Here is a 12177-nt window from a genome sequence, read left to right on the forward strand (position 1 = left end):
GCTTAAGCATTTGGGCTCCCGTCGACCATGAGGTCCAGGGTTTGATTCCTGGGGCCTCCTGGTGAAGGCAAGCAGTCTGTGAGCTGGCCGGAGCAGAATGCTGGCCTGCACAGGACTGCTGGCCCATGCGGCAAGCTGGCCCGAGCAGAGAGCTGGTGCAGCAAGATGATGCAACAAAAAGAGACATAGAGGAGAGACAATAGAAACACAGCAGACCAGGGAGCTGAGGTGGCACAAGAGCTTGGGTACCTCTCTCCTACTCTGGAAGGTCCCAGGATTGGTTCCTGGTGCTGCCTAAAGAGAAGACAAGCAGACACAGAAGAACGCACAGCAAATGGACACAGGGAGCAGACAATGGGAAGGGGGGAGAGGATAAATAAATAAATCCTTAAAAAAAAAGATATAATATGTGACATGAACAAGAGAAAATGGTGGGATAAGGACAGGTAAGGAGTAGGGATTATGTGTGGTATTTTTTTTTCTCTCCCCTTCCCCCACCCTACCCCCAGTTGTCTGCTCTCTGTGTCCATTCGCTGTGCGTTTTTCTGTGACCGCTTCTATCCTTATCAGCAGCACCAGGAACCTGTGTTTCCTTTTGTTGCATCATCTTGTGTCAGCTCTCCGCGTGTGCGGTGCCACTCCTGGGCAGGCTGCACTTTTTTTATGCTGGGTGGCTCTCCTTACAGGGTGCACTCCCTGCATGTGGGGCTCCCCTACATGGGGGACACACCAGCGTAGCATGGCACTCCTTGCGCACATCGGTACTGCACATGGGCCAGCTCCACACGGGTCAAGGAGGTCCAGGGTTTGAACCGTGGACCTCCCATGTGGTAGGCAGATGCCCTATCCATTGAGCCAAGTCTGCTTCCCTATGTGTGGTATTGAAGTTAAGTTAGTATCAATTCAAGGCAGTACTCAAGGAAATGAGGGGCAAAAAAGGTTTAGCACATAAAAAATGTGTATGACAAAAGTAGGCCTGCCTTACCAGTAATTTAACTTTAAATGTGAATGGATTACAGTCTCCAATCAAAACGCAGAGGTTAGCAGAATGGACATTAAACATATATTCACCTAACAAGAGAGCCACAAATACATAAAGCAAACATTGACAGATTTGAAGGGCAATATAGAAGGTTCTACATTAATAGTAGCAGAGTTCAATGCATGACTTTCAATAATGAAGAGATCTACACAGAAGATCAATATGAAAGTAGAGGTCATGAACACTGCTATAAACCAATTAACCCTAACATACCTAGAACACTCCATCCAACAACAGCAGAGTACACATTCTTCTCAGGTGCCCATGGAACATCTCCAGTATAGATCATATGTTAGGTTACAAAACAAGTCTCAATAAATTTTAACAGATTGAAGTCAAACAGCGTGTCTTCTCCAATTACAATGGAATGAAGTTAGAAATCAATAATAGAATGAAAACTAAAACATTAAAAAATGTGGAAATTAAACACAATCTAAACAACCAATTGATCAAAGAAAAAATCATTCATCCTTTGCTTTAGTTTCCGAAGCTGCTCAAGTAAACACCAATGCAATGGGTTGGCTTAAAGAATGGAAATTTATTCACTTATGGTTTAGATGCTAAAAGAAAGTCCAAATTAAGGTGTCATCAAGATAATGCTTTCTTCCTGAAAACTGCCATTCTGGGGCTGGCTGACAGCAATCAAGCTGTCACACGGCAAGACACACAGCAAGGTCTCCTGGTGCTCTGTGACTTTCTGTCTCTGAATTATACTCCACTTATAAAGGATGCCAGTAACAGGAGTAAGACCCATCCTGATTGAGATGGGCTACACCTTCTTAATTGAAGCAACCTCATCGGAAGTTCTTACTGACAATGGCTCCATACGCACAGGAATGAATTCCGTTTAAGAGCATGTTTTTCTGGGTACAGTCAGCTTCAAGCTACCACACCCTTCAACAATAGAACCCTTAGGACAGCAGCAACCATTGGAGCCAGGACCACAGGGGACCTCATTTACCCCCAGCAGAACTGTCTTTCCAAAATAAGGGAGGGGCTTAGCTTTGCATTTTGGTCCCCTTCTGTCATAGATCTGGCACTGGGCTACTCCTGAGAAGAACATGCCAAACCCAGCCAGTTCTGACCCCTGCCCATTTCTGAGAAAGCCACCTGGGCCACAGCTGCCCTTGCCTTCAGTTCAGCTTCCTTCTCGACACTCCTGTGGTTGCCTGCCAGAGGCCATGCCTAACCCTGATCTTAATTCAATGCCTCTTGCTTGACTTTTGCTGGAGGGGTCTAGGGTGGTCAGCTAAGCTGTTGGGCTCTACTCCTAGACTTAAGAAATGAATGGCAGGATGAAGGAGAAGGAGGACTCAGACAAGTGTGGCTTCCACAAGCCTCAGTTTTCATCTCTGTGGAAATGGAGACAATGGCAGGACCTCTTTCCCAGGACTGTTGTAATTATAACATGAGGTTATGCAAGACAAGCCCCTAGCACAATCCCAGGACATAACAAATGCTGAAGAAACTGGCCCCTGTTCAGCCCAGAAAGGGCCCTGCCCTGTGACGAGTCACTGAATCTCTGGTATCAGGAATTGAGACAGAGATAAAGGGAAGGAAGGAAGGGAAGCTGGGTGGACAGGGTGGGGGAGGGGAAGCTGCATTTATATCTCTGCCCAGGGCTGGGCTCCACAGAGCTATGGACGCCTCGGGGTACAGCAAGTGGAGCAGTGCGCCCGACGAGGTCTCCAGCGGTAGGGGCAATGGGGCTCCTCCCTGGCCAACTGGCCTGGGGTTTGATGGGAGAGGAGAAGGAAGAGGGTCTGGGCAGGGGTTACAGGAGAGAGAGCTCAAGCCCTAGATCCAGTAGGACCTGGGTTCAAATTCCAACTCTGTCACTGGGGGGTTGTGTAACCTTGAGCAAGCAACTCAATCTCTCTGAATCTGTTTCCTGGGAGGGACTCAAGCATCCAGGTCTGGGTCCCGGGAGGCCAGGGCTGCAGGAAGCTCCTGGTGCAGAGCACCCAAGAGCCCATCTGTGTTCTCCCAGGGCCCTGGGGACGCTGGGAGCGCTGGGGTTGGAGGCCCCTCTTCGTGGCACTAGCCCTAGTGGCTGGCATTGTCCTGTGGGCACTTGTTCTCAGCATCCTGTTTTCAAAGGGTAAGTGACAGCGGGATGGGGGCAGGCTGTGTCAGACGCCCTCCCCATGACGCAGACCTCAGGGACACATGACCCACCAGCTGGGTCCAGGACACTTCCCTGGGTCTGAGTTGTGAGTACCCGTGAGCAAATGTGTGCGTATCATTGTGCTGTGCGCTCACACGTGTGTGCACGTCCCTGGGGTAGACATCTGTGTCTTTGTTCCTCCCCGCACGTGTGCACACCTTGTACTCTGTAAGCCTGCCTGCTCCCTCTGCACATCCCTTGACCCTGCCAGGCATCCCCGGGGCGTGGAGAGGGTTTCCGATTCCCTGGGCCAACCCTGCAGGAGCCTCTCTCTGCAGCCTCCACGGAGCGTGAGGCGCTGCTCCATGGCCAAGACCTGCTGAGGACAAATGGTGAGTGTGGAACACTGGTGCCAGGGCCCCAGGGGTGTGCAGAGTGGGAGTGCCCGGGACTACCGAGACAGGGCAGTGGGTAGACAGGAGCCCCATGATCCCAGGGGCTGGTGGCGGGGCGGGGAAGCGTATCCCGTTAGCACCTGCTGGTGACGGAGAATGTGTGGGGGTGTGTATGTGTGGGGGTGTCGTTCCAGCATCGAATCAGAGCGCGGTGCTGGATACCTTGACGATGGAGGTCGGAAGCTGCAGGAAGTGCTGTGAGCGGGCAGGCTTTGGTCGAGGCTTGGGGTATGAGCGGGGTGGGACTTGTGGCCCAGACTGGAAGAGGGGAGTCCGCAGTGGGCTCGGGAGATGGAGCGGGGCTTGTGGCAAGTGGGGGTGGAGCTGGTCGCAGATCCTCTGCCCCTAACCCCTCTCCTTACCGCTCCCCTACTCCCCCTCCATCAACTTCCCAGGCTTGGAGACACAGGGGATGCTAAAGACTGCGCGGGTAGACCTTGGGGAGGCGCAGAAGAAGCTGCTGGAGCAGGAGAGCACCTTGAAAGAACTGAGCGAGCGAGGTGAGGCGGCAGGACATATCGAGACCTTTCAACTCTGACTGCGGCGGTGACATCCTAAACCCGCGGTGATTCCGGCCCTATCTTGTCATCCAGATCCCTGAGCCCCTTTGTGCCCTCCGTGCTGACCCTGACCTTGACCACGCGACTCCTAACCCCAAACAACTGGACCCGACCGGGCTAGCACAGTCCTTCAGCATGATCTCATTTTTAACCCACAGTGACACTGACCTCTAACATGGATCCTGACCCTTCCCCATTCTTGACCTTCCTCCGGTTCCTGATCCCCGCTATAATCTCCACCCTGACTCCGCAGTGACCCAGGACTTGGCCAAGGCAGGCGAGGACCGCGAGAACATCCGCACTGAGCTGTTGCGAGCGCTGGAAGCCGCCAAACTTGGGAACAGTGAGCAGACCCGGGGAGAGCGGGGGGTTACAGTGGACCCTTCCGGTGGTTCCCAGATCCGCCTGGTCCCGCCCTTTGACTTCGGTCGGGTTTCTATCCCACCGCTCCCGAGTCCGGGGTACAGCGCTCCCTGTTCTCTGACTGCTCTATGTTTTGACACCCTGACTCCCGCAGGCTCCTGCGAGGCGTGTCCCGCGTCGTGGCTGCCCTTCGAGGGCTCCTGCTACCTTTTCTCGACGGTGCGGGCCCCGTGGGACGAGGCGCAGAAAAATTGCGCGGGCGCGGGCGCGCACTTGGTGATAGTTGGCGGCCTGGAGGAGCAGGTGCGAAGCCCCGAAGAGTCCGGGGGCGGTTGCGGTGTTGGTGGCCTGAGCGGGCGCAGCCCTGGCGACGGCGTGGGGCGGAGCTGCTGGCTCAGATCTCCTCTTTTGCTCAGACCTTCCTGAGCCGGAACACACGAGGCCGCGGTTTCTGGCTGGGCCTCCGGGCTGTGCGCCTTGGGAGCAAGATCCAGCGCTACCAGTGGGTGGACGGCGCCCCGATCAGCTTCAGGTGAGGAGAGGGATGAGGACAGGTGAGACACTAGGTGGAGTACTTTGGCCAGACTTCAGGGATTAGATCCTAGGGGTTCACACTCTAGATCCCAGGAACCTGCTGAGTTAAATTCCAAGGGTTAGAAAGTTATATCCCCTATGTGATTAAACCAAATACCATTGATTGTAAACTTTGGATCGATTTATGCTTTATTAATATGTATCAATAAAATTGATTTGTTGAGAGAGAGAAAGAAAAAGAAAAAAAGAAGGAAGGAAGGAAGGGAGGGAGGGAGGGAGGGAAAGAATTTATATCCCAGGGGCAAGCTCAGGTGAGACCCTCGCGAGTGCCTAGGTTAGACCCAAGAAATAAACCGGCAACGCCCTGGGAAGACAGGCTGGCCCCCGGCCCCTCCTCGAGGTAGACTCCCAGTGACACTGCACCCAATCGCTGCAGCCACTGGAACCAGGGGGAGCCCAATGACTCCCGAGGACAAGAAGATTGCGTCATGATGCTGCGTACAGGGCTGTGGAATGACGCACCGTGCACCAGCTTGAATGACAACTGGATCTGTGAGAAGAGGCGCAGCTGCTGACCCTGCCCAGTGCCCCGGAGCCACGCCTGCTGCCACCGTGTAGGATCGCTGGGAGCCGCCCACCACCCGGCTCTGCCCCCAGCCCGGCCCCTCCCCACCTGGCCACCACCCACTACAGAGACCCTTGTGGCCCCTACATCTCCTGTCCTCAGGTCTCCTCCTGGTTTCAAGGGCCTCGTGCTCTGACTCCACCACCTCCTTCCCTAGCCATGGTCCTAGCAGTGCAGGATGGAGCAGTTTCCTTTTCCTGCATTTCTCCCCAGAAAAGCAAGCCCAAAGGATTGGAGTTTGGTGAACTGTCTTCACAGCCGGTGGGGGCATGAATAAATATTTTAGAAATGAATCTTGGCTCCTGGCCCAGGCCAGTTATTTTAAGTTTTATCCCAGTGACCCTGGCATGATTCCTGCTAGTAACCCCTGGCTTTTTTATTTGACCTCATGGTCCTATGATGCCCCCAAATTGGTGACTATCCTGTGCTGGGTGGGGAATTGCCCACTCACCTCTGTTACATCTTCATCATCTGGCACCCAGCTTGGATCGTAGGGTGCTGGGGACACAGGGATGGGTCAGCCCCAGGCCTTACCCCTGGAACCTCCCCATTCTGGACTAGCTGGGCACAGAGACAGTGTGACCTGTGACGTAATGGATGAAAGCACAGTGGACTGACACCTGGTGCCTGTGGAGGAGTCTCCTTTGTCTGGGGAGAAGGACAATGCTGAGATGCTGCACTGACCCCTTCCTTCAGGAGATGGGAGCCCCACTGTGCAGGTTCCAGGCAGCCTGGGACAAGGCCCTGAGCAGGTTGGGGAGGGGCGGCCCTAGGGAGGCATTGAGCCTGGGGTCTGTGAGCAGGTCCCCTCTGCCTTCGGCACCTAGGTCCTGGGACTATTGGATGGGGCAGGCAGGAAATACAGCCCCAAGAGGATGGAAGTTTTGGTTTTCCTGGCTGTTGAAGTAAGCATCAATGCAGTGGATTGGCTCACACAATGGGAATTTATTGGCTTCTGGTTTTGAGGCTATAATTCAAATCAAGGCACTGCCAAGGTGACACTTTCTTCCTGAAACTGGCATTCTGGAGTTGGCTGCTGGTGATCCTTGGTCCTGGGCCCATCTGTCACATGGCAAAGCACAAGGCAGCCTCTCCCAGCTTCTCCCTTCTAGTCTGAATTCCACTGATGTTCAGCTTCTGGCTGCTCCTCTGTGGCACACACTCTATCTCTGTATATATATATGAATTTCATTCTACTTATAAAGGGCTCCAGTAATAAGATTAAGACCCATCCTGATTGGAAACAGTCATACCTTAACTGAAGTCACCTCATCAAAAGGTCCTACTTATGGGAACTAGATGTGTCTCAAGTGACTGGACTCCCGTCTACCACATGGGAGGTCCAGGATTCCATTCCTGGGACCCCGTGGTGAAGGCAAACTGACGTGCTCTGCAAGCTGGCCCAAGTGGAGAGCTGGTCCTTGTGGAGTGCTGGCCTGCGCAGAGGGCCGGCCCATGCAGTGAGCTAGCCTGAGCGGAGTGCTGGCCAGTGTGGCAAGCTGGCTGGAGCAGAGAGCTGGTGCAGCAAGATGATGCAACAAAAAGAGACACAGAAGAGGGACAATAAAAGATACAGCAGACCAGGGAGCTGAGGTGGTGCAAGAGATTGAGGCCGTCTCTCCCACTCCAGAAGGTCCCAGATTCAGTTCCTGGTGCTGCCTGAAGAGAAGGCAATAAGATACAGAAGAACACACAGTAAATGTGCACAGAGAGCAGACAACGGGGGTGGGGTGGGGTAATAAACAAATAAATAAATCTTTAGGGAAAAAAAGGTCTACTTACAATGGATTCACACCCACAGGAATGGATTAAATTTAAGAACAGGTTTTTCTGTAGTACAGGTATCTCCAAACCAACACACCTTCCAGTGCCAAGAAGGACCTTGTCCACCCCCAGCACTCCCAGCCAGCATTCCCACAGATGGCCCTGGGCCCCCTCCATTAGGACCTTCCCGGACCCCTGGGTCCCACAAGTGTTCCATGGAGTGGTATCCATGGAGGTGCAGGTGCTGCAGGCATAGGTATAAATTTAGACTCCACCCCCTGTCCCACCCAGCCTCCTGCCTTCCTTCCCATTGCCTTGGTCTCAATCCTGGGTACTAGGGACCCAGTGACCAATCTCAGCATGGGGATCCTCCTGGGGGGGGGGGGGTTGCGGAGTGGAGGCAGTTTCAGCTTCCCTGGCCTGAAGGCAGCAGTCACATCCCCTCAGCTGATTCTGGGGGCTTTGCTTTGGAGCTCATCTGTGACTCATAGGTCTGGGACTGGGCTTCCTTCTGAGAGAGACATGCCAAACCCAGCCAAGTTCTGGCACCTACTCATTCCTGAGAAAGCTCCCTGCAACACAGCCACCCTCCCCATCAGTTCACTTTCCCTCTCAATGCCACTGCTGTATCCGACCCTGATCTTAATTCAGGACCTCTTGTTCGACATTTGTTGGGGGACTGGTCAACTAAGCTACTGAGCTCTATCCCACGACTTCAGAAATGAAGGGGAGGGAAGAAGATTTGGCTCAAGGATAGAGCATCCACCTACCACATAGGAGGTCCAGGGTTTAAACCCAGGGCCTCCTGACCCGTGTCATGCGTTGGCCCGTGCGCAGTGCTGATGTGCGCAAGGAGTGCCCTGCCATGCAGGGGTGTCCCCCATGTAGGGGAGCCCCAAGTGCAAGAAGTGCACCCCATAAGGAGAGCCACCCAGCGTGAAAAGTATGCAGCCTGCCCAGGAATGGCACCGCACACACAGAGAGCTGATGCAGCAAGATGACGCAACAAAAAGAGACTCAGATTCCAGGTGCCACTGACAAGAATACAAGCGGACACAGAAGAACACACAGCGAATGGACACAGAGAGCAGACAACTGGGGGTGGGGGGTGGGCAGGGAAGGGGAGAGAAAAAATAAAATAATCTTAAAAAAAAAAAGAAATGAAGGGGAGGGAGGACTCAGATATGTGTGTAGCTTCTAGAAGCCTCGATTTTTTCCTCTGTGAAAATGGGGACAACGACAGGACCTCCCTCCCAGAAATGTAATAATACATGAGGTTTAGCAGGACAAGCCCTTAGCACCATCCCAGCCCTGTACTAATACCACAGAAATGGCCCGCGCTCCCCGTCCAACAAAGAAAGGAGATGGCCCTGTGATGGATCACCAAGTCTCTGGTACCAAGAATTGAGAAGGAGAAAAAGGGAAGGAAGGAAGGGAAGCTGGGTGGACAGGATGGGGGAAGGGAAGCTGCATTTATATCTCTGCTCAGGGCTGGGCTCCCACACAGCGATGGACGCCTCGGGGTACAGCAAGTGGAGCAGTGCGCCGGGCGAGGTCTCCAGCGGTAGGAGTGATGGGACTGACTCTGGTCCCCTTGGGCCCCTCCCTAGCCCACTGGCCTAGGGTTTGATGAGGGGGGTGGGGGGGGTGGGGGAGGAAGTAGAGGGTCTGGGTAGGGGTTACAGGAGAGAGACCACAAGCCCTAGATCCAGTTGGACCTGGGTTCAAATTCCAAATTGCCACTTGGGGGCTGTGTGACCTTGAGCAAGACTGAAACAGATGCAATCTCTCTGAATCTGTTTCCTGGGAGGGACTCAAGCATCCAGGTCTGGGTCCCGGGAGACCAGGGCTGCAGGAAGCTCCTGGTGCAGAGCGCCCAAGAGCCCATCTGTGTTCTCCCAGGGCCCTGGGGACGCTGGGAGCGCTGGGGTTGGAGGCCCCTCTTCGTGGCACTAGCCCTAGTGGCTGGCATTGTCCTGTGGGCACTTGTTCTCAGCATCCTGTTTTCAAAGGGTAAGTGACAGCGGGATGGGGGCAGGCTGTGTCAGACGCCCTTCCCATGACGCAGACCTCAGGGACACATGACCCACCAGCTGGGTCCAGGACACTTCCCTGGGTCTGAGTTGTGAGTACCTGTGAGCAGATGCGTGCATATCATTGCGCTGTGCGCTCGCACATGTGTATGCATGCTCCCGGGAAAAACCTGTTTGTACTCTGTAAGCTTCCTCTGCACATCCCATGACCAGGGACCCCACACCCCCATGGGCGAGGGAGTTCTCAAGTCCCTGGGCCAACCCTGCAGGAGCCTCTCTCCGCAGCCTCCACGGAGCATGAGGCGCTGCTCCATGGCCAAGACCTGCTGAGGACAAATGGTGCGTGGGGAACTGCGGCGCCTGGAGGCCCCCCGGGGGGGGGGTCAGAGCGGGAGCGCCTGGGACGCTAGGGACAGGGCAATGGGTGGGTAGGAGCCCCACCGTCCCAAGGGCTGGCCCCGGGGTGGGGAAGGGCGTCCCAGAAATACCTGCGGGTGACCCCAGCGTGTGTGTGTGTGTGGGGGGGTGTTTATGTGTGGGGGGTGTCGTTCCAGCATCGAATCAGAGCGCGGTGCTGGGTGCCTTGACGAAGGAGACCGGAAGCTGCACGAAGTGCTGTGAGGGGGCGGGGTTCGCGGTTCCGAGTCTGAGCGGGATGGGGCTTGTGACCCAGCCTGGAGGAGGAGAGCAGGGGTGGGCTTGGGGAACTGTGCGGGGCTTTTCGCAGGTAGGGGTGGGGCTGGTTGCAGACCCCCCGCCTCCATCCACTCTTTGCCGCCCCCACCCCACCACCTCCCCAGGCTCGGAGGCACGGGCGCAGCTGAAGACCACGCGCGCAGATCTAGCGGAGGCGCAGAAGAAGCTGCTGGAGCAGGAGAGCACCTTGAAGGAACTGCGCGAGCGAGGTGAGGCGGCAGCTCGCACCGCGGCTTCTGAGCCCTGACCGCCGCCGGGACAGTCCGAACCTCCAGGACCCGACCCTACCTTGTGATTCGGACCTTTGAGCCTCATTGTGCCCTCCATCCTGACCCTGACCACGCGACTCCTAACCCCAAACAACTGGACCCGACCCGGCTAGCACGGTCCTTCAGCATGATTTCATTTTTGACCCACTGTGGCACTGACCTCTAACATGGATCCTGACCTTTCCCCAATCTGGACCTTCCTCCCGTCCCTGATCCCCGCTATAATCTCCACCCTGACTCCGCAGTGACCCAGGACTTGGCCAAGGCAGGCGAGGGACCGCGAGAACATCCGCACTGAGCTGTTCCGGGCGCTGGAGGCCGCCCAGCTTGGGAACAGTGAGCGGAGCCCAGGAGAGGGGGAAGGACGGGGGCGCGGGTGTTGGTGGGTTGTTACAGTAGACGCTGCCGGTGGTTCTCAGGTGTCCCCAGATCCGCCTGGCCCTGCTCTTTGACCTCGGTCTGGCTTTTATGACTCTGCCCCTTGGCCCATGGGTCCAGAGCACCCCATTCTCCGACTGCTCACCGTAGAGCGGCCCCGCCTTCTATGACACCCCAAATCCCGCAGGCTCCTGCGAGGCGTGTCCCACGTCGTGGCTGCCCTTTGAGGGCTCCTGCTACCTTTTCTCGACGCTGCGAGCCCCGTGGGACGAGGCGCAGAGCAGCTGCGCGGGCGCGGGCGCGCACTTGGTGATAGTTGGGGGCCTGGAGGAGCAGGTGCGCAGCCCAGAAGGGTCCTGGGGGGCGGTGTTGGTGGCCTGAGCGGACGCAGCCCTGGTGATGGCGTGGGGCGGAGCTGACTCGGCAGGCTCAGATCTCCTCTTTTGCCAGACCTTTCTGAGCCAGAAGACGCGAAGGCCGCGGTTACTGGCTGGGCCTCCGGACTACGCGCCTTGGGAGCAAGATCCAGCGCTACCAGTGGGTGGACGGCGTCCAGATCAGCTTCAGGTGAGGGGGCGGAAGAGGACAGGTGAGACACCAGATGGAGTACTTTGACCAGATTTCAGGGACTAGATCCTAGGGTTCACACTCTAGACCCCAGGAACCTGCTGAGTTACATTCTGGGGGTTAGAAAGTTATATCCCCGGGGCATGCGCAGGTGAGACCCTCGAGAGTGCCTAAATTAGACCCGAGAAATAAGCCGGCAACGCCCTGGGAAGGAAGGCCGGTCCCCCGCCCCTCCTCAGGGTGGGCTCCCAGCGACGCTGCTCTCCATCGCGGCAGCCACTGGAATCAGGGGGAGCCCAATGATCACCACGGACGGGAGGACTGCGTCCTGATGCTGCGGACCGGGCTGTGGAACGACGTACCGTGCACGGGGGAGAAGAACAATTGGATCTGCGAAAAGAGGCGCCACTGCTGACCAGGCCCTGAAGCCACCTTGGGGAATCGTGGGAGCTGCCCACAGCCCTGGCTCCGCCCACAGCCCTCCCCCTTCACCCCCCTCCACCATGGGATAAAATATATTTGGCTGGCAATTTCTTTTCTTTCCATATCTTAAATATACTATACTACTGCCTTCTAGTTTCCATGGTTTATGAGGAGAAATCTTATTGGTTATCCTTTGTATGTGATGGATCACAATTCTGAATGCTTTCGGAATTCTCTATCTCTGTCCCTTGACCTTCTGAGTACTATGTCTCGGGGTAAGTCAATCCAGACTTACTCTGTTTGGAGTATGCTGCCCTTCTTGGACATGAATATTTATGTCTCTCATAAGAGTTGGGAAATT

General features: G+C 55.5%; 2 protein-coding genes across 2 annotated transcripts; both read left to right on the top strand.

Moving 5' to 3' along the window:
• The first annotated feature begins 2643 nt into the window (after positions 1 to 2643).
• LOC101420947 (C-type lectin domain family 4 member G-like) lies at positions 2644 to 5979 on the top strand. Its single transcript, XM_058281103.2, has 9 exons — positions 2644 to 2736; positions 3033 to 3143; positions 3488 to 3541; positions 3739 to 3801; positions 4000 to 4104; positions 4418 to 4507; positions 4682 to 4830; positions 4944 to 5059; positions 5498 to 5979. Exons 1-9 carry the CDS (start codon positions 2682 to 2684, stop codon positions 5634 to 5636), a joined length of 882 nt encoding a protein of 293 aa, XP_058137086.1. The 5' UTR covers positions 2644 to 2681; the 3' UTR covers positions 5637 to 5979.
• Positions 5980 to 8916: 2937 nt separating this feature from the next.
• Positions 8917 to 11969, top strand: LOC101438148 (C-type lectin domain family 4 member G-like). The gene is given in 11 exon segments (XM_058281104.2): positions 8917 to 9014; positions 9353 to 9463; positions 9769 to 9822; positions 10038 to 10100; positions 10284 to 10388; positions 10694 to 10719; positions 10721 to 10784; positions 11014 to 11162; positions 11277 to 11300; positions 11302 to 11393; positions 11670 to 11969. Coding segments are annotated over 11 exon segments (882 nt in total). The 5' UTR covers positions 8917 to 8959; the 3' UTR covers positions 11809 to 11969.
• The last annotated feature ends 208 nt before the right edge of the window (positions 11970 to 12177 follow it).

The sequence above is a fragment of the Dasypus novemcinctus genome, chromosome 19 (assembly GCF_030445035.2).
Source record: "Dasypus novemcinctus isolate mDasNov1 chromosome 19, mDasNov1.1.hap2, whole genome shotgun sequence".
NCBI classification, from domain to species: domain Eukaryota; kingdom Metazoa; phylum Chordata; class Mammalia; order Cingulata; family Dasypodidae; genus Dasypus; species Dasypus novemcinctus.